The sequence below is a fragment of the Anoplophora glabripennis genome, unplaced genomic scaffold, assembly GCF_000390285.2.
Source record: "Anoplophora glabripennis isolate ALB-LARVAE unplaced genomic scaffold, Agla_2.0 scaffold196, whole genome shotgun sequence".
Lineage (NCBI taxonomy): Eukaryota > Metazoa > Arthropoda > Insecta > Coleoptera > Cerambycidae > Anoplophora > Anoplophora glabripennis.
Window position 1 is genome coordinate 75,431 of NW_019416363.1, and position 26,311 is coordinate 101,741.

Here is a 26,311-nt window from a genome sequence, read left to right on the forward strand (position 1 = left end):
GGTGAAATTTGGTTATTTTTCCTTCTTCTCTCCATATAACAAAAACTCTTTATAAGCAAAAAAAAAACCCGGTCCCTTAAGATTTGTTAAAAAGAGTTTACACTGTACTTCAAAACAGATCCATCCCATTCTATAGGTACATAATTTTGGTCCTTCGAGCCGGATTTGAACAATCAACTGTGGATACTGATAGTAATAGAAACACTGTATAAAATAATAAGTTAGTTCTTTATTACATTAAATTTAAAATTACATGGCCACAAAACATATAATAACTATACTATTAAACTAATCTAATACAGATTAGGTTAGGGTAGGTACTAAGAGAAATAATGGCTTAAGTGTTTTTCCTTAACAAAATGTGTTTTAAGTAGTAACACCGTAAATAGGAAAAATATTTATGAAAATTGTTGGGAAATTTACTAAATATGCACATCAAACACATCTTTTTTCCTAGCCTTCGCTAGTTAAGGATCGTGGGAGGAAATTACATTAATATGAAATTTTTATATATTTACTAAATTATTATACAAGCTGTCAGAAGCCATTCAGTATAAAATTGTTATGCCCATAAATAAACGATCTCTTCACAAATGTGTTATCTACAAACAGCTTACTCTCAAATTAAAATACAAGTTTTGGATTAAAATACACAAAACCCGAAATTGCTTCGTTCTCTATAATCGTCTATTTTTCTGTGTGAATTAGATTTAAAGTTAAAATAAATTTGTCAATATTACGTATGCATTTAATGATACTGTAATACAAATTCTGATTTTACGGCTGAAATAAAAGATATAGTGAATGAAGTAATTTAAAGTTATTGTTTAAGCTCTCGTCAAATACTCAAAATCTGGGAAAGAAATCATACTGAATACATTGTATTACTATCTTATCTAGGCAGGTTTAGTTTTGTAACCCACTATTTTTAAATTTAACGCAACAAATTTCGGTCGGAAATCACATACGGCACACATTTGTTCAAAGAAAGATAGACATACATGTATTCAATCATATTGTGCTTGAACGATGAACCATCAGTTGGTCTTCTTTGATTGGGATTACCCAGGAAAATATTTACAGAATTTTCACTTTAAACTTTTATGGCAAATTAACGTTTGTAATACTTTCTGGCTACTAGAATTTTAATAACTAGAAAATGAGTGTTGGTTAAGAATATTATTCATATACCTACACTGTTGTGTGTTATTCGAGTTCTTGCACTTTGTGAAATACTGCTGGCAGGAATTTTTTAATATTTTATTTTTCTTTTTTGGTAGATCTAATCGCTGTAATAAATATATATACATTGGGAAGGTAAAACACCGATCATTTTGTAAAATTTTCCTGGGCTGGATATAAGGGGTAAAGGGCGTGAATAAAGCTGGTTAAAGTCGTAACAAAAATAAAAAGACTTTGTACAAAAGCTTGTTGATTAACATGCACATTATAATCTAATCTTTATTAAGTATAATATGGAGGGTACCATATACATCTAGCAACTAACTGGATATTGTGATGATACACAATGTTTTATGTCTAACTAATATCGCAATATGTATAATGTGTGTACCGTCACAATACTTTTACTATAAATGATTACATTAAATATGTAAACATGGACTGTCATATGCAAAAATTATTACTTACTATTCAAGTTTTCATAATTCTCAAAATATTTATATATTTTATACTTTGCATATGTAGAATTATTATCGAGTTGCTTATTAAGTACAGTTAAATTAAAAATTAATGGAATGGTTAAGATCCTAGTAGCCTCAAACGAAAATCATCAAACTTAACAAGACCGTCGGTCATAAAAAACACATCAAAGTATTGCTTCAAATAATATCAAATTATACGCTGCCAGGCAAAACAACACTCTGTAAGAAATTAAATAAACGTCCAAGTGGTTCGTACATTACATATTACTCTTTTACTTCGAAATATTTATAGGTAGGATTTTCGTAACCGTTTATTTGCATGTTAGCTACGTGTCTTTCCTCAGGGGTGGCCGCTTGATCAACTTCTACGAAGCCCTGGCTCTGAGGCGATCTTGCGGATCTGCGTCTGGCCACAGCCACACCTACGATTATGGCAGCCATCAAGGCCATGCCTGCGAAAGCTAAAGTAAAGTATACACTCTTGCCGTCCTTTCTTCCATAGACTTCTCGTCTGACGGAATATGTCTGAAAATTAGATATTGTTTTAGATTTTTGGTATTAAGATAAGCTCTTATTTCACATTCTTATAAAAGGGGTTCCATGATGAACCAAACATACTGTATTGTACAAAATGACCACTTTAAAAAGTTCTAGATCAAACATATACAGGGTGGGCCATTAATGTGAGAAAGAAAATAACTACCTTCTTACTCATAATACAGAAAAAAAAATTATATAAAAGTTATACAGAATCAAGAAGTCTAAACTACAAAGTTAATTTGATACATACAGGATGATGAGCAAAGACAGGACACCCAAAATATTACATTTTTTAAATGGAATATCCTGTATATTTATAAACATATGGATTTCCGAGAAAATTCTATATATGGCGATATAAACAGTTTATCATTTTAATGCCGGGTTGCCAAGTTATATAGAAAATTCTTTGAATTTTGGAAAAAACATGACATGACCTCGAAGAAATTGTACTAACTTTCAATTACTAACACTTGGAGCAAAAATATTTGACAGAGTTAAAGACAAAAGTTAGGCAAATTAGGCTATATTACCTAATATGGATATTTTATACAGGGCATTTTTTTTATTATGGTCAGCTTTAGAAAGTTTTAACTTTTCTTTTTCTAAAATTTTGCAAATGGAACACTGTATTTTATTGTTCTATTTTATTCACATATCGGTCCACTTCAACTTTTATTAAGCATGTTCTATATCTAAAATTTCTGAAAAAACTTAATTCTTATTATTTTATAGAATACCACAAATAAATATTAACTAATAAAATTAACTCAGAATGGAATGATAAATTATGAACTGACAAGTTGACACAATGTGATAGTTTTTTCCAAAGCCATTACATGTGACCGAAAATAGTAAAAATTAGGTTTTACCAGAAATGTTAATATATCTTAAAAACTAACATTAGGTGTAGAACATACTTAATAAAAGTTGAAGTGGATTGATATGTGAATAAAATGCATGCAGGATCTGAAAAATTTTAGAAAATCAAATCTGAACTTTCTTAAAATGATCGTATTATAAAAAATGCCCTGTATAAACTATCGATATTAGCTAATATAAGAGTCTTTGCCTAACATTTGCCTATAACGCTGTCAAATATTTTTGCTCCAAGTGTTAGTAGTTGAAAGTTAATACAATTTCTTCTAGGTCATGTTTTTTCCAAAATTCGAAGAATTTTCTACATAACTTGGCAACCCCTCACTAAAATGTTACACTGTTGATATTGCCATATATAGTATTTTCTCAGAAATCCACATATTAAAAAATATACAGGGCGTTCCATTTAAAAAATGTAATATTTGGCGTGTCCAGTTTTTACTCATCGACCTGTGTGTTTCAAATTAATTTTGGCCTTTAGGTTTTTTGATTCTTTATAACTTTTATATACACTGTTTTTCTCTATTATGAATAACAAGGGAGTTATTTTACTTTCTCACACTAATGGCCCACCCTGTATAAAGGGTGTTTTAGAAAGATTTCCTGTAAATTCAGGAGGTGATAGTACGACAAAAAATAATAATTTTTTGTCATATGAACTATATGTCTATCTCCTCTTGTTTTTGAGATACAGAGCGACAAAATAAAATTTTTTAAATAGAATTTTTACGAAAATTTCCAAATGGTGCAAAATATTTTTATGAAATTTGGTATTCCGAGGTTTTTAAGGATGCCAAATACGCTGGTCTAATTATTTACTTGTAGTTAGTAATGACTAATTACAGTCACTAACAATCACCAAAATTTTGATATAAGGTTAATTAGAGTTTAAAATATTACTAAGAATGTATGCGTTGTTCATGAGACATCCATTAATAAGTTTTGACATAAGCCTACTTTGAGAAAAGTCACTTTTTTCTCGAAAACCGTCCACATTAGGAAGTTCTAACAAGAGTACATTATTTTTAGAAAATAAAATTGTACATTAGAAGTTGGAGCCTGAATGGTAAAAACCTAACCTTAAAAAAATTATAACTTAAATTGTAATAGGAATGTAGCATAACTAGCGCCCTCTATGAAATATACAAATAATAATTAGACCATTGTATTTGGCATCCTTAAAAACCCCTGAATACCAAATTTCATAAAAATATTTCGCACCGTTTGGAAATTTTCGTAAAAAATCTATTTAAATTTTATTTTGTCGCTAAAGGTCCATTCAAATTGGAATTCCAAAAATCCAGTTTGGTATTAGCAAAATTTCTGTACTATTGTGGCCACTTACAAAATTAGATCCTTAATATTTTATGTAAAGCATATTGACATTATATGAATCTGACTATGAATTTAAAGCTTATTATTTCTACTTCAATTAAGAATAAATAAGGTAATAAGATTTTTTCAATAGAATGAAAATATTATTTAGTTTTACTTAACCTTCAATAAGTATAATAAAGATTTCTGTATCTAGAATTTCATAATTTTGTACATAAAATTAGAATAAGAATTATAAAGTTATGTTAACACAATTTTGATAAAAAAATATGTTATGAGATATTCAACATTTATTCAAAAGATGAAAGGTGAACATTGTATAATTGTATTCCTCAATGACTATTCAAAATTTATTTTGTCCCCTTCAAAATAGGCTCCACTTGAAGCAATATACATTTCCAATGAACAATGTTGTCAAAGTACGCTTTAAACATATATTCCGCCATGGACTTTCCATCAAAAAAACAAATTTAAATCTACGCTGAATTTAAATCACATTCCTGATACTTTTATGACAGAATGTGTACAATTATTATTATCTCGTTTACTCATTTTGCACAAAGTAAAAATTATATCATAAACTTACAGGTTCACCATGACCAATATCGTGGCTCATCAAGTGAGCAACTCTGATGATATCCTGTTTATGAGATGCAGCTTTAGCGACTTCTTCGACAGCTTCTTGAACTGCAGCATCGTCAACTTCCTTGTGTCCCACCGTAGCTGTTACAGAATTGCTCATAATTTCAGAAAATGTGCTGCCTGATGTTGGAGAAACTGTAGTCTATAAAAAAATAATAATTCATACAATACATTTGCACAAATTTTTAAAGTACACTTACGGAAAGTTTTTCTTCTGGTAAAGATTCATCTTCCATATCTTCATCATCAAAATTGCTAATCTTTTTGCCAAGAGCTTCCTCAACACGTTTTTGTTCTTCTTTCAATTCAGTCCTTTCTTTCTTCCTCTGTTCTTTCCTTTCTTTTTCTTGAATCCTTTGCCTTTCTCTTTCTGCTTGCTTTGAGGCAACTTCTGATTTAAATTTATCCAAAATCGCTTGTTCGGCATCAGTGGTCATAGCTAAAAGTGAACCAGGTGTTTCATCTTTTGACCTAAGAGCTTGAATATAGTCATCCATTAACTGTCCAATTTTGGCAGATAATTCTGGATATCTTTTGAGCATCTGCATACTTTGGTTTACGGTTCGGTCAATGTCAGTAAGGCGTTCGAGGGTTCTTGGTTGTTCACGGGCTGCTGCTTCTATGCTAGTAGCCAAGAGATGACGGTAGTGGCTAATAGCGTGAGCACGGTCTTTGTGGAGGGAACGCAGGAGCTTTTGTAGACATTTCTGGACACGATGGGTCTAAAAAGATTAAAAACATTTAAATAGATCAAAAGTTAACAATCTTATGAATTTTCTAAACTTACATTTGGTGGATCATCATTTAGAGCCTGAGTGTAGCAAGACATAGCTTCCTTTTTCCTTTGATTGATGTGAGCTAGTACCCTTTGTTGATGCATGGCGGCAAGTTGGTGTTTTTCTGCGTCACCTTCCTCTTCAAGTGCCTGAACAGTTTGCTGGAATCTTTGTGTCATTCTTTGTTTGAATTCATCTGCTCCTCTTGGGTCTGTCTGTCTCATGTCTTGATAACGTTCCTCTAGATCTGACCAGTCCTTCATTACCCTAGTGACTTTTTCACGATGAGTTTCTTCAAGGCGTTCCTAAAATTGAAACATTTGATTTCATTCATCAGCAAAGTTAATTTTCTTAGAAACGTTAAATCTTAGATTATTGGCAAAAGTGCATAAAAGTTTTCAATTGAACTTATAAATGGAAGAGGAAAACATCTGACAAATATTACCTGAGCTTCCTTGTAACTTTCATGTTCATTTCTTGGATCAAAATGAGTGAAATATGGATCTGGAGTGGCAACAGTTGTAGTCCTGGTAGTTGTTGTGGTACTAGGAGTCGTAGTTGTAGATGATGCTAATGGTTTATAAGCTATGGTGGTACTTGATGGAGTTGTGTCCCAGTCAATATCGTCGTAGTCATCATCGTCTTCGTCCTCGTCTTCATCATCAATATTAGGGTCATCGGACAATTCAGTATCGTCAGCAAGGTCGTCCAAGTCGTCTTTATCATCCTCTTCATCAGAGTCATCATCGTCATCATCTATGGCATCAAAGACTTCCTGTTCTTTCTTCAGAATAGCCAGGTCGACAGGCTTTTTGGGTTTCATGTTATCTGTAAAAAATATATTATATGTAAATATTGTCACGAAAACAGTATTATAGGCGAAAATCGCCTATGTTTCGAATATTTGCAACAATTTTACAAAAGAAGCGCGTTCAGCGCAGTTTCCGCCGTAGAATAGGAATAAAAAGAAATTCAATTTTTCACCGATTTTTCTCCGCAGACGTCGCGATTGCAGCCAGAATCGTACCAGAGTCATCCACGACAATACTACAAGCCCACGACCGAGCGCTGCGTGCCTCCAATCACGAAGAAATTCACCGATGTTTTGAAAAATTTCACCGATGTTTTTAAAATTTACCCGCCACGCTACCCCGATGAGACGATTGCTGCCAAGAGTCAGTCCTCCGTTCCCGGGACGGCCAGGACAACGTATGCTACTATCTCTCGGAGGTCGTCGACGAGTGCAAGGCGTCAAAATTTTTCAACCCATTTTCCAAAAAATGACAAAAATAACATCACAAGGATTTCAAATTCACACCCTCAAATGACCTTAGAGTCGGTACTAACCCACACCAGTGTTAGACCTTCAACTCTTCAGAGGCGGCTGTATTTGCCGAGGATGCAGTTTTTCCGATTCCAAAACTAAACGGCACAACAGTCAATGTGCGAACACCAACCCTAGTTTCCTGCAGCTTGTTAACTAGAGCACGGATACCTGGACAAAGTGTGTACTCGACCCGAATCTCAAGGATTTCTGTTATCTAGCAACAATCGCGTTGCAAACATTGTATTGCAAGTAAATCAATAAAGCTCATGAACCGCATTTCGAATTATAAATTCTCCTAAAAAATACCATATACCTACAGCTTTTACGCTGCAATTCTTGCAAAGCTTCTAAATGTAAACGTACGCACTTTAAGGAGGTTGCACACTGTCAAACTCAAGTGCCTCTAGCCAGTGCAAAGACAGTGATTTTCATATTGGTAGATCAACTCTACCGCAAATTAGTCAAATCTGCGTCATGGTGCCACTGTGGCCTCCTGACAGTATACTTGTTTTAAGTTATAGGTGAAAAACAGTATAACTTAGCTTGAGGTTTTGCACAAATCTGCGATATCAAATAACTCTTTTCTTGACAGTTGAAGCTCCTTCCCTTGTAACTCCGACGGCAATGATTGCTCAATAGGTTTTGATCTAATCTGATGAGTATGTAGCAGCAGTGTGGGAGCTATACCAAGTTTTAAATCTATATCTTCAAAGGTTCTTGAGTAATTGACCAAAAATTATGTTTCACGTTCAATGTTTGAAGGATCCTAAAGCACTAACAATCGTTTTAAGAAACACCGTTATTCTTGTGTTTTTTGACAAACGGGAAACTGTTTTCAACGTTTATGATAATGTCGTTAAATATTGCTCTTCGAATGTGTCCTCGGTAGATTAATTTCAGGTTCATACTTCAATATTATTTGTTCTAATAACTTTAACCAGTGGTAATTATTTTAGCCGGTCTTCTGATGATAATGATGACTGATGTGACTATGCATGGAGGTTGTAAATTTGATAAAACTTCTAAAACTTCACATTGGTTCAATTGTACAGTTAAAACAGCACTAACTAAATACGTGCCACGTCGTGCCCATACATTACATGGTCCTCGAGTCATATCAGATGTTCGACAAGAGGTAAATTCACTTATGCCGTATTGTCGGCATGTAGAATTTATAGAATACATGTGTACATCGTGTAAAGTAATAAGGTTGATGATATTCTTTCAGTGTTATAAATTTAGAAATCCAAATTATTTGGTTGACCTGTGATGATATTCGTGTTCATTTTATACATTGGGAAAATGTACTCACGATAATGGTATCAAAATTGGTGGAAAAAATTAACCTTTTCTTTACATAGTTTCAGGAGTAGGGTAAAGGCTGGGCAGATTCGTTCCAGTTTTAATCGTGTTCTAAATCCTGATAACTGAAACTAAGGAAGCACACTTGGTGGCCCAAAGTCTAACAAACCATTACAAAAGTACAAAAAAGAATCTGAATAAATTTCAGAAATTAGCCCATATCGGTATAAGAGGAGTTATAGCGTCGATTTCAACAGTTGTCTCGCAGTCTTGCTAAATCTGCCACCACTTCATAGTATAGCGTTGAAAAGAGAATGGCAACCTACTGCATCAAAGAAATACCGGACATACAATAAGAAGTACTTCAAATTTTAAATGTGTTAATGTCAGAGTCTAGTACTGAGAAGATATCTAATTCCTCAACTAAACTTTCATAAACTTTCCAGACTCGAATGGGGATTCCAGAAGAATGGGAGTCGATATATATACAATGCACTGGAGAAATAAAGCTTATGGTGTTATTTTGTAATCCTTTAATATGGATAGAGTTTTATTAGAAATTAGACATAACTCTGTTCTGCTGCTATCTTCATACGAACATATGAATATATGTTTGTCAGAACGATTTGGAATTTTGTAAAGCTTCCATTACTCTCTAGACGATAAATATCAAAAGCGAATTCCGATGTATACCGTTTACATATAGTGTAACACTTGTTTATTTTTAACGCATTGTAATAATACGAATCAATATATATTTTATTATGAAATTAAACTATCGTGGTTATTTTGAATCAAACCTCAGCTGTATACACTGAAAGCGCCAGCCAAGTATTTATGTGCCCTTGAGATAATGTAATTTATGAGTATATACAGAAATGTAGCTCAGGATGCCGAAAGTGAGAGAGGTGTTCTTTGAGACAGTGGTGCATGGCCAGCGCCCGAATAAGGTCGATTATTATATCTGTGTGCTAGCTTGAATATATTTTTGCAATGATTTGTGAATTAGTGAGTAATATGCCATACTCGTTTATGATTTTGAAAACCCCAGGGCATGCCACGTGTTCTCGGTCTTTATGGCTGTGGTCCCTTCAAAGTGTGTCTTGTAAGTTCTACGGGGTATTACATGCGCTTTGATTGACACATACTGGGTGGTGTTGAGGTAGGTGGCATAATAATAATAATATGACTCACACACCCGGTAGTTGGGATGCTTACTAGTTGGCGTCAGGGGGAGCCTCGACTTATTTCAGGTGACACTAGCTAGTTGTTGAAGAAAGAATGATACATAGTTGCTAATTAATGTAATGGAAACGTATGGAAGGATATACCTTGAATCCTAAGGTTAGGGGGAGTGTAACCCCCCGGTGAGTTACCTATTTATTTGTTTTTATTGACAGAACAGTAACTTTGTTATTTGTTTCATATACCCTCTTAATTTCTGACGAATGACCCGGCTGTTGTCGAGATAACTGCTTTGTGATGGCCCATGTATAAAAGGTAACAATACCAACAATAACATCTATTTTACAATAGTCTGCTTGTTCTGATCTCTGCTCTATATAAATCCTGCCAAATTCCTGCCTTAAATATGGGAAATATTGACTTTTATAATAGCGTGCAACATAAAAGGTTTCTCCCAAACTGGTGCACATATTACGAATACAAATGGTATTTCTGTTCATTTGTGGAATATTTATTTAAAGTCTGCGATGAATTGCGGGTCATTCGAGCGGCTGATTTGCAGCGCTGCTGACGACCAATAAAATAACGCACAGAGCGGACGAGCCGGATTTGAAATTCAATCTCCCCGAAGCATAAAGGAGACGGTCGAGTGTCGCTGGCAATATGTGGTTTCGGTGGTATACAACAGGGCCAACCCCTCCGACGCACACCAGGGAGATGGATTAGAACGCAAATCCGTAACTGCTTTGGTTTTTCATTATTTTCCCGGATATTTGAGGAATAAATCATCTAGACTTTAATATTCCAGTTGAAAATCTCTTGGTGTTTCATCAGACCAGAATAAAAAATGTGCATGTTTGCAATAGTAAACATAGACATTTTCAGTTGTACAGGGTCCGGCAGAAAGGTCGGACGGTTTTTAAAAAATCATAAAATTGTTAATTTTTCCTCAAAAAAAATTTATTGGCAGATTCTGGTTCGCCTTTTCATAGCAATTGAGAAAATCAAGTTGGAAAATCACATCTGTCATGTGGTGGCCACGATCAGAGATGCACTTCTGGAGGCGTTCTTTGAAGTTGGCATCCACTCATTCCAACATTCGTCGGTCAATTTAGGCGGCTTCCACGCGAATCGCTTCCTTCAATTATTCCAGTGTTCTGGGCTTGAGCTCATAAACAAGTGCTTGTGGACCCTGTATGTGCATGTAAGAACTTAGTGATGAGATTTAACATACTCACATAAATATCATCTTACAGATTATAGTCTGCAGACCTTGGGCTAAAGATGAAAACTAAAATGGCCGCGTAGTTTTTAAATTCAAATATGGTGTTAATAGTGCTGTGCTGTTGCTGGCAAAGTTAAAATACAGTTTTAAATAAACGAGTAGCTTCTATAAAGACAAATACTTTCACAAATTAGACTTTAAAAAACAAGAAAATGTGATTCTTATAGATTTGTTTCCAAAAATAACATTAAAAACGCCATATCACCCATCATTTGTTCACATTTAAACATATGGAAAAACGCTATCAAGGACGCTGGAACACCAATATGCTCTGTCGCTTCATCGAGAGAGTCAGCAAACAGCGCATAAGAGAAAACGGACACATAAATCTAGTATTAAGAATATAAAATGTACTTCTATTTTCAAGTAAAGTTTTGTGTTCACGTTAAATGCTGATTACTTTTCATTTTTATTGCATGTTTAGAATATTTTGTCATATCTAACTAGATTGAATTAGAACTAAACTGAGGGCGACACAAATTAACAGAGTTCAAATTCGGATTTACCACCCCAGAAACTATAAAAAATCAGCTATAAAGATTCAAAAAGCTTTTTTGAAGTGTTTTTTTTGCAGGCCTGAGAATTGTTAATCCATAATGAATAAAGAAATTTTTCAATTTTTTAACCCCTTAAAATCGTACTGCACTGGATCTCTTCACAGGCAATGCTTTATTACTTTGCATCGAATATGATGCTACTATAGAATCTAAAACACTAGATATTGATGATTAGTCAGATTTTTCATATTCAGCTTAACAAAAATTTTCCTTTACTATAGGTCCCACCCAATTTTTTTTATTTTGTGGTGCTGTGTAATCATGTCACTTATTAACCATTTTTTTTGACGAAGGTGGTCCATTAATTGAACGTACAAAGATTAAGACATTTTCGAGCAAGATTTTTATCTACTCTGTTAATTTACACATTGGTATAGATTCAATCACTTTTACGCAAAACAGAACGTTTAATATATGATTATTACTTTAAACACTTGCGAAATACCTATTAGATATTAACAATTCACTTAGACTAGAAGTTAGTGGCATTAACTGATGTGAATTGAAGCTCCAATCACACGCGAAATAGTATGGAGGTCTTCGTATTAGTAACTTAGATACTTTAATTAAATGGCTTTTCATAGGCTTAACTCCGGCATCCCAACTCACGATAATAGGGTGTAGAGAGGAGTATAGGGGATCATCCTATAAACTTCACAGTGACGACGCTGCCGATCAAGTTGAATTTAAAAGTTTCTAATTAACAAAACCTCTACTTAATTACTAGACAAATTATTTGCTCCTCTTTCTAACGGATAAGAAAACTTGCAAGGAATTTTTGGCAAATTCGCTGCTATAGTGTTTTAAGGTGCATACTGTGTTTTGGAGTTACAAAGGCGTGTTTTTTCGTACGTGTATAAACCTGTGCATTTTCAGTGTTCTTATAAAAATAAATTAATGGAGGTGAAAAATAAAGGAAATGAATTTAATTCCCAGTCGAAGAGTGTTTAACATGTATAATTAATTGTTTCAAGACAAATTTTCCAACCTCTGCTGCGGTAAACTGTTAAAATAGTTCCGATAACAGAATTTTATTGGCTTATTCTTTTCTTGGAATATCAACAAATTTTATTGTTTTTTTTTTTCATGTAGTTCAGATCGTAATGAATATTAGTAGATTGTTGTTGATTACCTTTATCTTCATGGTTACACAATAAAAACTACTATTTTACAAGTTTAAAGTTCATGACGTTTTCATTCGACCGATTGAAACCGTCCATATAGTTTAAACTGCAATCTATCAACTTTAAGAGAATAGAAGCGACAAGTTACGTAAGGATGTTTACAGTCCCTCAGCCGAAGTCTAGCTCGATAGAATGTAATGTAAATAACACGCCTGCTACTTCGACAAAATACAATTCTTACGCCAGCCACTTGGGAGACTAAAGAATTACATCCGCCTGACAACATGACAAGAATAACGTTACACGGACCTTCATAACCAGCACTATTGAACACGCGCCTACCAGACTCGGCTCGTAAAATGAAATCGAAAGTAAGAAGGGATTTTTTGAATATACGAAACCTCTGCATGCATAAGCAACCTTTCCTGTGAGTTTATAGCAGTAATCCAGGTTTCCTGTACTAAGGTACTTGAGAATAATAAGATCCATGCCCTGTTTTCGTATTCAGTGGTATATATACGACAATTTTAAATAGAAGCACGTGTTACAAGACAAAACATTACAATTTTAAGGTTTCCATTATTACTGACAAAGATCTGTGATCTTTGTGAATTTATCGTATGTGAAAATATTAATAAATAAATATTGAAAACAAAAACCAACAGATTACAAGGTCTGAGTACCTATCTAATAATTCTTGTAAAGCTTGGAATGTCTTACAAACGGTATGTGCTCTGCATCCAAGCCTTCTTGTTTTATGCAAAAAAAATAGGATTGAATTTTGTACTTAGTTTGTGGCTAATGTGAAAACGCATGAAATATGAGGAATTCCCAGGATTTGATTCTGTAATACCGCAACAAAATTTCCTAAAACATTAGTCTGCCATTTTTCTTTATACAAGGCGTCCCTAAAAGGTCTTTACAACGCTCCACCCGATACAGTGCTGCTCAAAGTAAGTCGATTTAGCTAAACTTACCTTAGTTCAAAATTGCTCCTTTGGGCGGTAAACGGCCCTGAAGTTGCAATTTATAAATCTTTTTTTTATTTAAATTTAAAACGCCTTATGCGATTTTGCTAAAATTTGATAAGTTTCATAGCTCTATTCGCGAATGCAGCTAAGAGCTCGCCCTCTGGCGATGACAAGTGATACTAGCGAAACAAGGTAAATATTTCTTCTGTGTGGGACATTTCGTTTTGTATTTTATTTAAAACTGAATTTAGTGTTCGTTTTTTAAACACTGTTATTTTAAGAAAATAGTATGAGGAAATTTTCAGCAATTATGGATAGAAAGAAGAAACTGTCAAACTATCATTGTTCAGTTCAAGGTTGCTCTTCATGGTCCAAGAAAAATCCAGAATTAAGTTTTCATCAAACCATTGAAGAAATTTTCAAAATATTATTGCCGATAGATAATATTCCCTGAATTTCATGAGGGTTGTTAGTAAGTAAGGGCACTAGTTTGCAGACATAATATAAATTTCTAAATTTAAATTAACTTTGCTCAATTTTCCCATATAGTACCACATGATCAGCCTTAAAAACTGCCTCTCCTTCTAATATACAAGAGTTTTCGTTAGCATATATGTAAATAGGAAATGTATTCCACAACGGATAAGTTCATAGTTATAACTTAATAAAATGTACATTACATTGTAATGCTAGAGACAAATAAAGTAGACAAATACTTGCCTTAAAATTTATTTATGAAATATTTGAAACCTATAGATAACACAAAAGTGAAATAACCGCAGTTTGATAACAAAATTACTAATAATAATGGCAAATAAGACAAATGTTGTTCAAATGAATGTGTAAACGCGAACGGCAATGTCAAAATTACCTTGTTTCGGAGCTTACTACTTTCGCCGCTTGGTGCGCTTGCATCTTAAAAATTATCGCGGCTAGGACAATAAATCCCATATCAAAATTATGAGTAATATCAATCCATTGGCGTAGAACTTGGGTTTTTTAGTAATTACACTTCCCATAATTCCACGCCAATGGAAAAAATAATTTTTAGTATAAAACTTTAGATTAAGTAAATTATTTACTACAAAAAAGGTACTCTTGATAAGACTCGATTACTCTCATGGTTTATTCGAAATTTGTACTTAATTTTAAACATTGGCAACAATTTTGACACAAAAATTAAATTAGGAAAACATAAATGCAAATAAATAAAGATATCATAGTAGTTGTTCAAAGTGGCCACCATTTACACGCATACAAAGATTTACACCACGAAAAAATTGAAATGTACACTTTGCATAATTTCTTCGTCGCCTCTAAGAGTATTTGGTTGCATCTTGAAGACCTTGCCGTAGTTGCTCTTTCTTTTCTACCGATGTCATGTAAACTGCGGACTTAAGATGACTCCATAAAACATAATCCAATGGATTAAAGTCGGGAGAACGCGGTAGTCAATTTACAGGAGCGTCAGTACCTCTACCCATCCATTTGTTTGGGTACTATTGATTTAAGTAATTACGAAAAATGTGGTGGAGCCCCATCATGTATAAGCAACAATCTCTCCGAAGTTGTAGAGGTACTTATATCCTGTAACAAGTCTGGCAACGTATTTTGTAGATGTTCCAAATAAATTTCTCCCGTTAATCTCTATGGCAAAATGGACCAACAATTATTCTTGCCCACGTATTAATTTTAAATTCGTGTTGAAAATGTCTAACTTTCACTGTGTACGGATTTTCGTCTGCATAAACGAGTTCATTGTGGAAATTAGTTACCCCTCTTCTTGTGAAACATGCTTCATCGGTAAATAAAATATTGTTTCCAAAGTGGAAATCCATTTCTCTTTGCCCATTACCAAATTAACAAAAACCTAGACGTCTGTCAGGATCATGGGGTAAGAGGTCTTGAACTGACTGCTTATGGTATGGATGTAGCAACCGTTCTCTAAGTACAGTACACGATTAACAATATTTTTAAATACTCCTATTTCTCTACTTAATCATTTCGTTGTTATTCCGCGTCTTCTTCAAGATATCATGTTCAACTTCAGGAACCCTTACATAACGTTGCCTTCCATAATCAACGGTTTCAGGAGCAAAGCGATCGGTTTCCTGAAGACGTCTCTCCACAGCAGCAAACGTTGGATGGCTTGGTATACGATGATTTGAAAATTTTTCAGAGTACTCTCTGACACACTCGACCATTTCCTTCACACTATCCAAAAACTAATAACATATCTACATTAGTGTATTGTATGGCCAAAATAAATGAATATTTTATACATATTATTAAGCAAATGAGAAACTTTTGAATCTTAAGCCCGGGACAGCTCCATTATGCACACCAACTTACTTGCACGAATTTAAATTGTACGTTAAAACTAAATCGTCATTTGATCACTAACTATTCAGTTTTGTTGCATCAATTTGCGTTCAATTATAAAAATCAATATGGCTGATGAGCTGTTATTGTATGCGACTGCTCTTGCGGCTGTAGCAAGAAAATGGAAAATAAATAAGAGAGAACGTTCCAAGATCATAGACTTGGCTTATACACATCTTCTGCATCCATAACAGAGTGCAATTTCCTAGTTTTCGAAAACAAGTGAAACAATGAATTGATTCTTTTTATTACCGCGTCTTTATTGGCTGAGGGATCTACTTATTTTAACTTTTCTCTTTTCTATTCGTATCTCATAGGCAGCATTTTTTGTAACTCAGTAGCAAAAAAGTACATTTAGAGCTCTACTTTGGCAGATGAAGTATCATTTGTCCAACAACTTTGAAATTTAGTTAATAATACGAGCATATTAAGGAAAAATAGTTATCAAAGTATCATTTCTTTTATCGCCACGGTAACGCAGTCGGTCGAGAGTGCGATGGCAAGCATTTCTCGGCTAGGCTTCCTACTCTGGTCCGGGTGTAGCCCCCTTCCGCACAAGCCTTTGGCTTTTGGATTTGGGGGTTGTCTCATTTCTGTGGTGTGTACACAAGAGTACAGCAATAATTTTTACAATATTGGTATTAAATAAATATTTCTTACCTTTTAAATGTTTGGGGCAGCAGACGAATTCAACTCCGCTAAATAACGAAATGCCACAAGGTAAAAGCATGGCGAATGATCTCAGCTGCAGGCCCTTTTCTTGGCAGGCATTACCGGCTGTGGAGTTCCACCTTGCGAAGGTCCAACAGTTGCTCTGATTGTGGATGTGGTCGAACATACAGTTTTCTGGTACTAAGAGGGCGTCAGATTGGAAAGGTCCTTCTGAAAAACAACGGAAATAGTGATTAGTAAATTTGGCTTTTCAGCAGTGAAGAACTGGTTTGAAACCAATTAGTTTTTGTTTTTGCATTCACTGAAAGTCTAATGATAAATAATCGAATATTTGATGACTTGAAAACAGTTGAAATCTCCTATCAAAACGAATCTAGTAAGAACTACCATCTTCAAGGTGGTGCTGAATATGTAGAGGCTATTAAAAAATTTAAATTGACAATAGTTTATAAAAGCGATATTGAGATGTTTAAAATTAGGGAGGGAATATATTCTGTTCAATATGGTCTTGTATAATGGTACACAAATATAGTTTCTAATCAAGAAGTTCCAGCTTAAATTTTTGTTAATGAATGACTTCTTTATTTTCTGAGATGTGGATGGATCTACCCTGAAACATTTACAGAAAAAGGGTGTCGTAATCAATGTTTGATAAGTGCATTTTTAGAGGAGGTGATAAAGCTAGCAATGTGAAAATAACGTAGAGAATTTTCGCGTAAAAGCCTTTATTTCGTTCATGAAATTGTATACCCCCACACAGAAATGTAACTTCTGTTCTGTTTGGATACTGAAATTTCAGATATTTCCAGTCTGTGCTATCCTTAGTTTTAATCTCATGTCGAAGGATGTTTCGTAATTTCTTTCCGATGTATTGAAAAAGATTAGTGCAAGGGTATCAGAAGTGTACTGAGAAGGTGGGAAATTGCATAGAAAAAAAGTACATATTATTTGTAACTCCAATTGAATCTGAAAATATTGAATTTGTTGATATATTTTGGAATGACCTCTTAATTTCGTTACCCGCTAAGGATACGTACTTTGTCGATAGTTTCAATTACTAGTAAATCCCATTATTCTTCACTTCCCTTCAAACATTTTTAATTATTTCTGAATCTTGTTCTTTTAGTCAATAAATTGTAGTTTATAACACATAACAGAAACTTTAAAATAATTACGTTATTTTTAACTTAAAAATCACCATTTTAAAAGAAGAATTACTTAGATAAAATATTACCCATTAAAATTAATTACTTAAATAATTATACAAATTGAATCAGGTGGACATGCTACGGACATTACAGGAAACAATTACTCTACGTTCTCTGAATATTGAATTATACTCCCCAGCAAATCCCGGTTTCAAATTAGCCTTCAGCAGTACGCCATAGGTGAGACAACCGACGAATGATCCAACTATTTTTTATGTCTTAACCACAGACTGATAATAATTCCGAAACCGGTATATGTTTGGTGGATTCGGCTGGTCGGGCATGTAGCCCGAAAGTACTTATTTCTCACAATATCATGAGTTAAAAATTGGTTCGTCTAGTTGGCACCAGGTCGTGTTTTCAGTCAGTGTGGCCGTATCTAAGCATTGACTAGCAGCATTCATATACAGTGAGGGCCATTTTGGTGATGCATGTATTGATATCTTGGAATTTATAAGAGGTAGGAAAATAGTTAAATAAGAAAAGTTTTAGACAGTTCTATTGCTAACTTAATAGGCTAACTCTTCTGGTTTTTGAGTTATTTAAAAAAAAAATAAATATGGCGTTTTCGAATATAGTCTGAAACTTTTTTATTTAGAGGTTTTTAAAATCTGAAAACAATTTTTCGCAGCAAGTTTTTTTTAGGAATTTCACTGTACATATAGATTTTCATTGCGACGTTTTGGTTGCGAGAAACCAGAATTAATTTTTTTTTGCTTATGGGCGCTGAGCAAATAGAGGCTTTTTGGCTTTTTAATGGTATAAGTATAAGATACCTAATAATAATAGTAATAGTCTCAAATTTTGGTAAAAGCTTATCATTAATGTCATAGCGTGGAGTGAAAGAATGATAGTGATGGCCATGACGATGATAATAATAATAACAAATTTTCATTTGTTTCAAACTATTTGTTATTCTGACCTCTTGTTAATCATAGAGTTAATTGTTAACCTATGTTAGAGTGCTATATTAAAAATAATAGAACTGCAACTATCTTTAATTAGTTTCGAAAAATTATGCGGTGTTGGCAAATTTATTTAAAATATTAAAATATTGATTTTTGAGGTTGTTTTCGAAAAAAATCTCTACTAGCTCAGCTAAACATTCAATATGGCGCCCATAAATAAAAGAAAGTTGATGATGGTTTCTCACAACCGAAACGTGGCAATGAACGTGGCACTTGCTGTGAAAAATTGTTTTCAGATTTTAAAAATTCCTCTAAATAAAAAAGTTACATACGATTTTCGAAAACTCATATTTACTTTTTTTCAAAATAACTCAAAAACCAGAAGAGCTAGGACCATTCTGCAACCACCATTAAGTTGGTAACAGAACTGTCCAAAACTTTCCCCATTTAACCATTTTCCTATCTCTTATAGTTTCCAATATACCAATACATGCATCACCAAAATGGTCCGCACTGTAAGTAGCACTCTGCTATGTCTCGTGTGGACATGCCGATCATTTCAAATACAGGTTTGTGATTAGCAACATTAAATATTTAGTAGCACTGACATTAGGTTAATATGTTCTACACATCGTTCTAACTTAACAGCTTCAGGAATATTTGCAAAGAAGAAGAACCTTTATCTGACTGACATAAAATTTCTAGAAGGTAAACTATTATAACTATAAAAGGAACTAGCTAACGAAGTATTCTGCAAGTCTGCAAATAATCTTATTTGAAGAACTACGACCTTATTCAAGCACTACAAGTTTAAATGAAGGGCAACAATGCTGTTATAACTTCGAAGTGAAACTGCCAGAAGACAATTCCCGAGTGGATACATTTACACCATTTTTAGACGAACTGGGCCGCCTAATTGAGTTTGTACGCGTTAACTATGAAAAAATTCGTAGCAGTTTCAACTCTACTACCCCCGAGATAGGCCCAATAAAGTCAACTGTTGGACCCTACACAAAACTTTTAAATGCTTGAATGCATTCATAAAGACGAAAGAAGTCGAGTTTGAAGCGGAAGGGACTGGAGGAGTCTTCCATGCCTTAGACGTTTGTCAAAAAAGCGAAGCGTGTAAGGTAACATTTGGAAAACGTAACCGTTTAGCTCGTCACCACGGTGATAGTGGAAGGAATTTTTTCCAATAAGCGTCGGTGAATACGGCATATTTGAAAGTGTAAGCAAACGTGGTAACTCAAACAAAAGACGGCGATTTAAAAAAAAAGTTGTATTTATAAGGTTTTCGTCTATTTCACTGTAATGTGTACATGTGTTGCTGATTTATACAAGGTGTCTCAAACTTTAAGGTAAAAAGAAATAAAATAGTTTTATACAGGGTGTTTCATTTCCGGTGTGCCAAATGAAAACGAATGATAGATAAAGTAATTTTGAGCAAAAAAGTTCATATCGACATGTGTCCTAAAACGCCCCCTGTGGTGCTACGCCCCTTTAAAGGGGGCCATAAGACACAATTTTATTACAATATCTCGAAAATGCTTCGAAATAAATTGATAAAATTTTATACAGAGGTACCATTTATTACGAGAAATTACTTTATCTAAACCAAATTGACACATTGTTTTCAGGGGCGTCCCTATGTGGGGCAAGCCAAGGTTCAAAATTCGTAACTTTTTTTATTTGTCAAATTCGTAATTCTTTTTTCGCATATCGAAATCCTTGACCATTTCTGCAGAAAAAAGATATACTTAATTCATTCCGATATCTGCAACGGTTTTCCAGAAAAGGCCTTTTTTAAATCATATTTAAATGTATTCGTTCCTTTATCTAAATTTTTTATTTAGACTTCAAACTGCTAAATATTCTTACAATGCCGTCAGTTTTCATATTTGAATGTCTCATTTATATAAAAAATAATCAGAATAGATTTGTTCGACAAGAAAATTTTCATTTTCAACATATAAGAGAGCGACACAATATTAGGCCTAAATTTCATAGATTAGAGAAATCCAGAGATGGCACAAATTATTTTTGCATTAAATTCTTTAATAGACTTCCATCTGAGATTCGATCACTAATTTCAGACTGTTTTAAGGCCAGAATTAGAAAATATCTTAAGAGGAAAGCGTTTCACAATTTTGATGAGTTCCTTGCAGACCAGTTTTTGGATACCTATTTAATGTATGTTCGTAATATTCACTTTTTTATGCTGTTTACGTTATATTTATCTGAATGTGTTTTTTTAGCTCTAGTGTAGTATTGCTTATATGTCGTATCTTTCGTGTTTTTCTTTCTTTGACTTGTGTAAACATTTTAATGTATAGACACCAATAAATGATTTGATTTGATTTGATTTGTGTTTGTTGAATTATCGTACACCCAAAGACCCTGTCGTTAGACCCTGTGAAATTCACCTAGTTATTAAAACTATTACCATCACACGTTACACTAAAACATTGTTAGGATTTTAATCCCTATCACCTAGTCATACACACTTAATTCGATAAGTTGTTGGGTCAAAATTAAAACATTATTACAATTTTAATTTCATTATGACAAATTAATTCTTAAAAATGCAGATGAACAACCAAAACCCAAATGAATATTATTCTTTAAAAAATTGCAGTAAATATACAAAAACGTTTTCGATTAGGCAAATGTTGAAAATAAAGATAAGCATAATATGATCGGAATTTATTATACCTGTAACCGCAACTGTGAAAGAGCATGTCAGATGTAATTATATAAATATCCTGAAAAAAATTAGATTGAAATTTGTTCGAATTTTGAGCACTCCAGGAACCTATAAATAACTATGAGCTGGGGATTAAAACTCTAATAATGTTTTATTGTAGTTTAAATAACTAGGTAGATTTCACAGGGTCTGACGACACTTAAACTGTACGATAATTCAATAAACATATAAATTAAAAAAAAATAGATAAATTTGGACCGAATACATTGAAGATGAATTTTTCGAGACAAAACGTCTGAATCTGGTTCGAGCTGAGGCACTACAGTATTGGGGGTCATAAACACTTGCAAAAAATGTAATAAAATTTCGAGGGTCGTAAAAAAATGAAGTTGAAGATGGTCCTGGAGCGACAAAACGTTCCATATAAACATTCTATATGCCAATCGATAGAAGGCAAAAAGTTGTCAAGTTCTTTTTTTCAATATCACCTCAAACAAGGCTGAAATTGATAAATTGATTTATTGATGAATAAATTGAGGAAGTTCTTCATGAATTAATTTACGAATTTATTGGTAAACAGTGTGGTTTTACACTGCTACAGACTTTGTCTAGTTTTTCGACGCATGAATCAGTTCTACCAACGAATCAAAGAAGCAAATAAATTTCAAAAACCTCACCTTTCCACTCATAATTGTAGTGATACAACAGCGGTACCGTTTTGACACATATTATATAAATATTAGTTTTTGTAAGTAACAAATCAGTAAAAACAATGCAAAACTAGTACGACGCCACACAATTATTTAACTATAACATAACCTCATTACTGATCTGAGGCTGGAAATCTGTTGGGTTGGTACTTCCGAACTTCACGAAGAAATTGACGAAAATTAGAACATGCTCTAATTCGTCAAGAACTTGATGAATAAATTCATGAAGTTATTTGACAGAGCTGATTTGGTGCATTACACTTGTCCAATTTCTTGATGAAGCGACTTCATGAATTAATTGATCAATAAATTGGCAATGTAAAACAGCTATAACAGCCTGGATAAGCGTATAGTTTGTTAAAAACATTTACGAAAAAAAATTACTCTGGAGGAAATTACATAGTAATAATTACATTTTATTTTTGTTTTACAAGAGTTACAGTTTAAAAATAATTTTAGTTCACAAAACATTGAAAATACTAAATCTATACAAAGTTCATATATAACAGTAATATAAAGACATAAAAGAAATATAGAAACATCGTTTACAGTTTATTGTTGTTATAAACATTTGTCTACAACAGATTAACGTTGTTATAGCACAGAACATTAACAAAGGACACTTCAAAAATCTAGCGGTAATTTTTAAAGTTTTCTGTACAAATTTTCTATTTCTAATTGATGTTTATTTGGTAACATTTTTGTTGAGATTTAGTTATTTGTTTGTGTTATTAACCTATTAATTCAAATTTTTCTGAAAAAGCTTAGATCTGTTACAAAATGTAAAGACAATGCAGCCATCGTTATACAATTTACTTTATCTACGAAAATTCGACAAGAGTATTTTTTTTTGTATTTCGTAAATGTGTCACATTTTTGTTAAATGTGCCTCCTAGCAATTAAATACTGTAGTACTGTAATGGGTAGCAAGCAGTGTTAGGTAAAATTAAACTGTCGGACAATTAAAAATAAATAATTAATTAATTGTTAGTTACGCCTACTGCAATTAAAAATTAATTAATTGCAATTGTGAAAACTGGCGATTAACAATTGATTAATTGTTAGTCGTGAGTTTCCAGAATTAACAATTATTCAATTGTCAATCTTTTTAATGTATTTGATTAAAAATTAACAATTAAAACTTATTATTGTATGAAAATCGTAGTGGCGCCAAAATAAAAGTGTAATGAAAATTATGAACAAAATTTGTTAAATAAGTAACAAATAAAAGGCTGCTATTTTTCTTTTTATCAATTTTAATTAAACTTAATGATTTAATTTAATTTTGTAAATAATTTGTTAATATAAGTTATTTTTGATAATTTAAGTTTAATAATGACAATCACATTTTAGTAATTATTTCTTATAATAGTTAAGATTGTATTTTAACACTATCGTCTTCTGAAACATACTGCCTGACAATTTATGGCTCTTTGGCTGATTAGTCATTGAGGCAAAGGAAAGAAGTCGTTCAACCGCAGCTGACGATGGTAAAGGCGTGTTGTATTTAATAAAAACATTCTTTATTACAGGATATCTATCGAGTAGCTGCAGTTCCTGGCTATCCTCTACAAAAAATGCAGCATTAAATGTTCCGCTTTTGTCAAAGAAGCATCAGAGGAGAGTCGGTATTTTTAACTTTTTTCTTAACGCTAGAAGGCATGGCAGTACTATCCCGTAATACATATTGGTGTCACTCTGCATGATATCGAGGGCTTCTGCCATTGGCGCAACGCAGGTCAAGTGCTCTTGTAAATAGTCAAATTCGTCCCCTTTCATAGCATTTTTTATATGTATTCAGTGATTTATGTAAGAGCATGTTTTTGTCTTTCAAATTGGAAATCTGTTGAAGTGCATCAAATAGACTATTCCACCAGGACGCCTTAAGGTGTGTTGCAATACATCTTGAATTATATCAGCTGACTTTGATCATCCTGCAGCTTTCCATAAAGCATTGCATTTTTTCATCACTCCGGTATGCACAGGCCACATAGGCTTAATGTGTATGCAGCGTAATAAACGTCGTCAGCATTGCGTGTTTCTTCCTCTTCAGCTTCGGATTCAGAAGTGTCTTCAGGTGGATGATTGTCGGTTATAATTGCAGAAGAATCATCTTCAAGGTCAATATTGGCGAGTTTTAAAAGCCTTTACAAAATTGCGACCAATGTCAGTTACTGATGCCACTATTTTATTCACATTGAGGTCAAAATCGGCATTAATTTCTTGAACTATTTCTGATATCCGATCATTGCTGTGAATTCCTCTGAATCTTTGGCAAACTAATGCTACCGATACCCTACGTAGATTACTTGTAATCCAGTGTGCTGTCACGCCAATAAAACTTCTCTTTTTACTTGACCAGATATCTAATGTTGTGCACACGTAGTCAACTTCTTTTAATTCAGATTTTATCTGCATCACTAATCAGAGTAAGACCTTTTCAGATATTTTTAAGCCACAAAAAATTGTTACAAAATATGGATCTTCCACAGAACGTAATGGGATCATATAGTGGATAAAATACTTCACAACGTTTTCATCGAATTGTTCTTGCTATAAGTTTTTTCTCGACATTTATCTTTATTTTACTCGGTTTGGCTACGCTAATACTGTCATGTTTCTCCTTTTCAATTCTTTTCATTTTCTTTATGTATGTTTGATACACATCGACGGAATCTTTCCCGTGTTTTCGCTTCAGGTGGCTTAGAAAGTTCGGTGTATAGTTATGATATCCTTTGACTTTTGTTATATGATCTTTTGGACATCTCATACACGACGCTGTAACCTTATTACCTGTAGATTCTTTTGTTAAGTACTTGAAAAAAGTAAAGTAAAATAAGACGCGATTGGAAAGATGATGAGGAACATCCGGCGGCAGTGGTGTCGGAGGTTGACAAGGGCAATTTCTCCGAAGCAGTCACTGAAAATTTGGTATCTTAGTCAATGCTGTCTATCGTCGTCATTTTCTAACAACAGCATAAACAAAATCAGCGTATTTTTATTGCAAAAAAAACATATATTAATTGCGAGCGATAACCATCACTTTCTTGCTTCCTCCGAACCAATTCACAACGATGATGCGACCGTGAGCGAAACACAAATGCAACTGATTTAAACAAATAAGTATTGTACTCAGTGAAGCCTACAAACACATTGCGACTCGTAAACAAATAAAGTTATATTCCCGAACCGAGATCAAGACACGTAGTTACTATACACTATCTACACAAATATCTGTTCACATAAAATTAAAGTGTATGTCTGTATGGATGCGGGATAATTGTTAGTTTTAATTGTTTTTTAGAACAATTGAAAAAGTTAATTGTAATTGATTTAGTTACAAGATACAATAAATATGGATTATTCAAGTAAATAATTACAACGTGCAATTAATTTTAATTGCAATTAAATTAATCGCAATTACTATTATAATCAATTAATTAATTGATTGAAAATTAATTGATTAATGCTCAACAAAATTGTACAAGAGTCAAAAAATACTTCCAAATAGTATTAGCTACCTACTGAAAAATACTTGTCATTATTATATGAACGAGAAAAAGTTATCATATTTGGCTTTTAAGTTGAGGACGAAAGTTTTGAAAATAAAAATAGGGAATCTTTCAAATCATAAACTGTGTAATATGCTATATGATGATTATTGTGTCGTGAAGAATTATCCACATTATCTGGTAAGGTAAACAAAATTTATAAAGTCAACCCTTTGACTGATCTTTTTGGCTTATTATTTTATTTATAAAAGATGCAACTGAAAGTGTTACAAATAATATTTGCAGACAATATCAAATGTATTTTTGTTGTAGTTAAAACTTCCTCTTCATTTTGACACCACAGTTGTCTATTTGTGAGGACCGTCTGGCAATATCTCTGGAAGTACCGCAGCCTTGTAGGCTTTTTCAATATTGAATTAATTTCAATACCATGCACTAGTTTATATGGCCTCGCCGTGGGATGAATGCTTCTGGTTGTCTATGAAGAAAATGTCTTTCGCTTTCTAATGCTCCACTTTTCTAGATCATGCCAAACGGTGCTATTGTCAACCCAATCGGCTGCTTTAACTTGATTAAATGTACTCACCAACTCGAACTAGAAACCATTGGCCGAATCAATTTCCAAATG

General features: G+C 33.3%; 1 protein-coding gene across 2 annotated transcripts in view; it reads right to left on the reverse strand.

The window, feature by feature from the left end:
• Nucleotides 1-209: 209 nt before the first annotated feature.
• The window catches only part of LOC108908328 (amyloid-beta-like protein), a 311,252-nt gene continuing 285,150 nt past the window's right edge, over nt 210-26,311 (reverse strand). The window contains exons 4-9 of one of the 2 annotated variants that reach the window (XM_018712357.1): nt 16,630-16,848; nt 6,282-6,664; nt 5,848-6,141; nt 5,261-5,782; nt 5,005-5,202; nt 210-2,189 (exon numbers count right to left, since the gene is read on the reverse strand). In XM_018712357.1, coding sequence (XP_018567873.1) covers nt 1,929-2,189; nt 5,005-5,202; nt 5,261-5,782; nt 5,848-6,141; nt 6,282-6,664; nt 16,630-16,848 — 1,877 coding nt within the window. In that variant the 3' untranslated portion in view covers nt 210-1,928. Of the gene's footprint in view, nt 2,190-5,004; nt 5,203-5,260; nt 5,783-5,847; nt 6,142-6,281; nt 6,665-16,629; nt 16,852-26,311 lie in introns of both variants that reach the window. The other variant, XM_018712356.1, reaches the window with a different exon arrangement.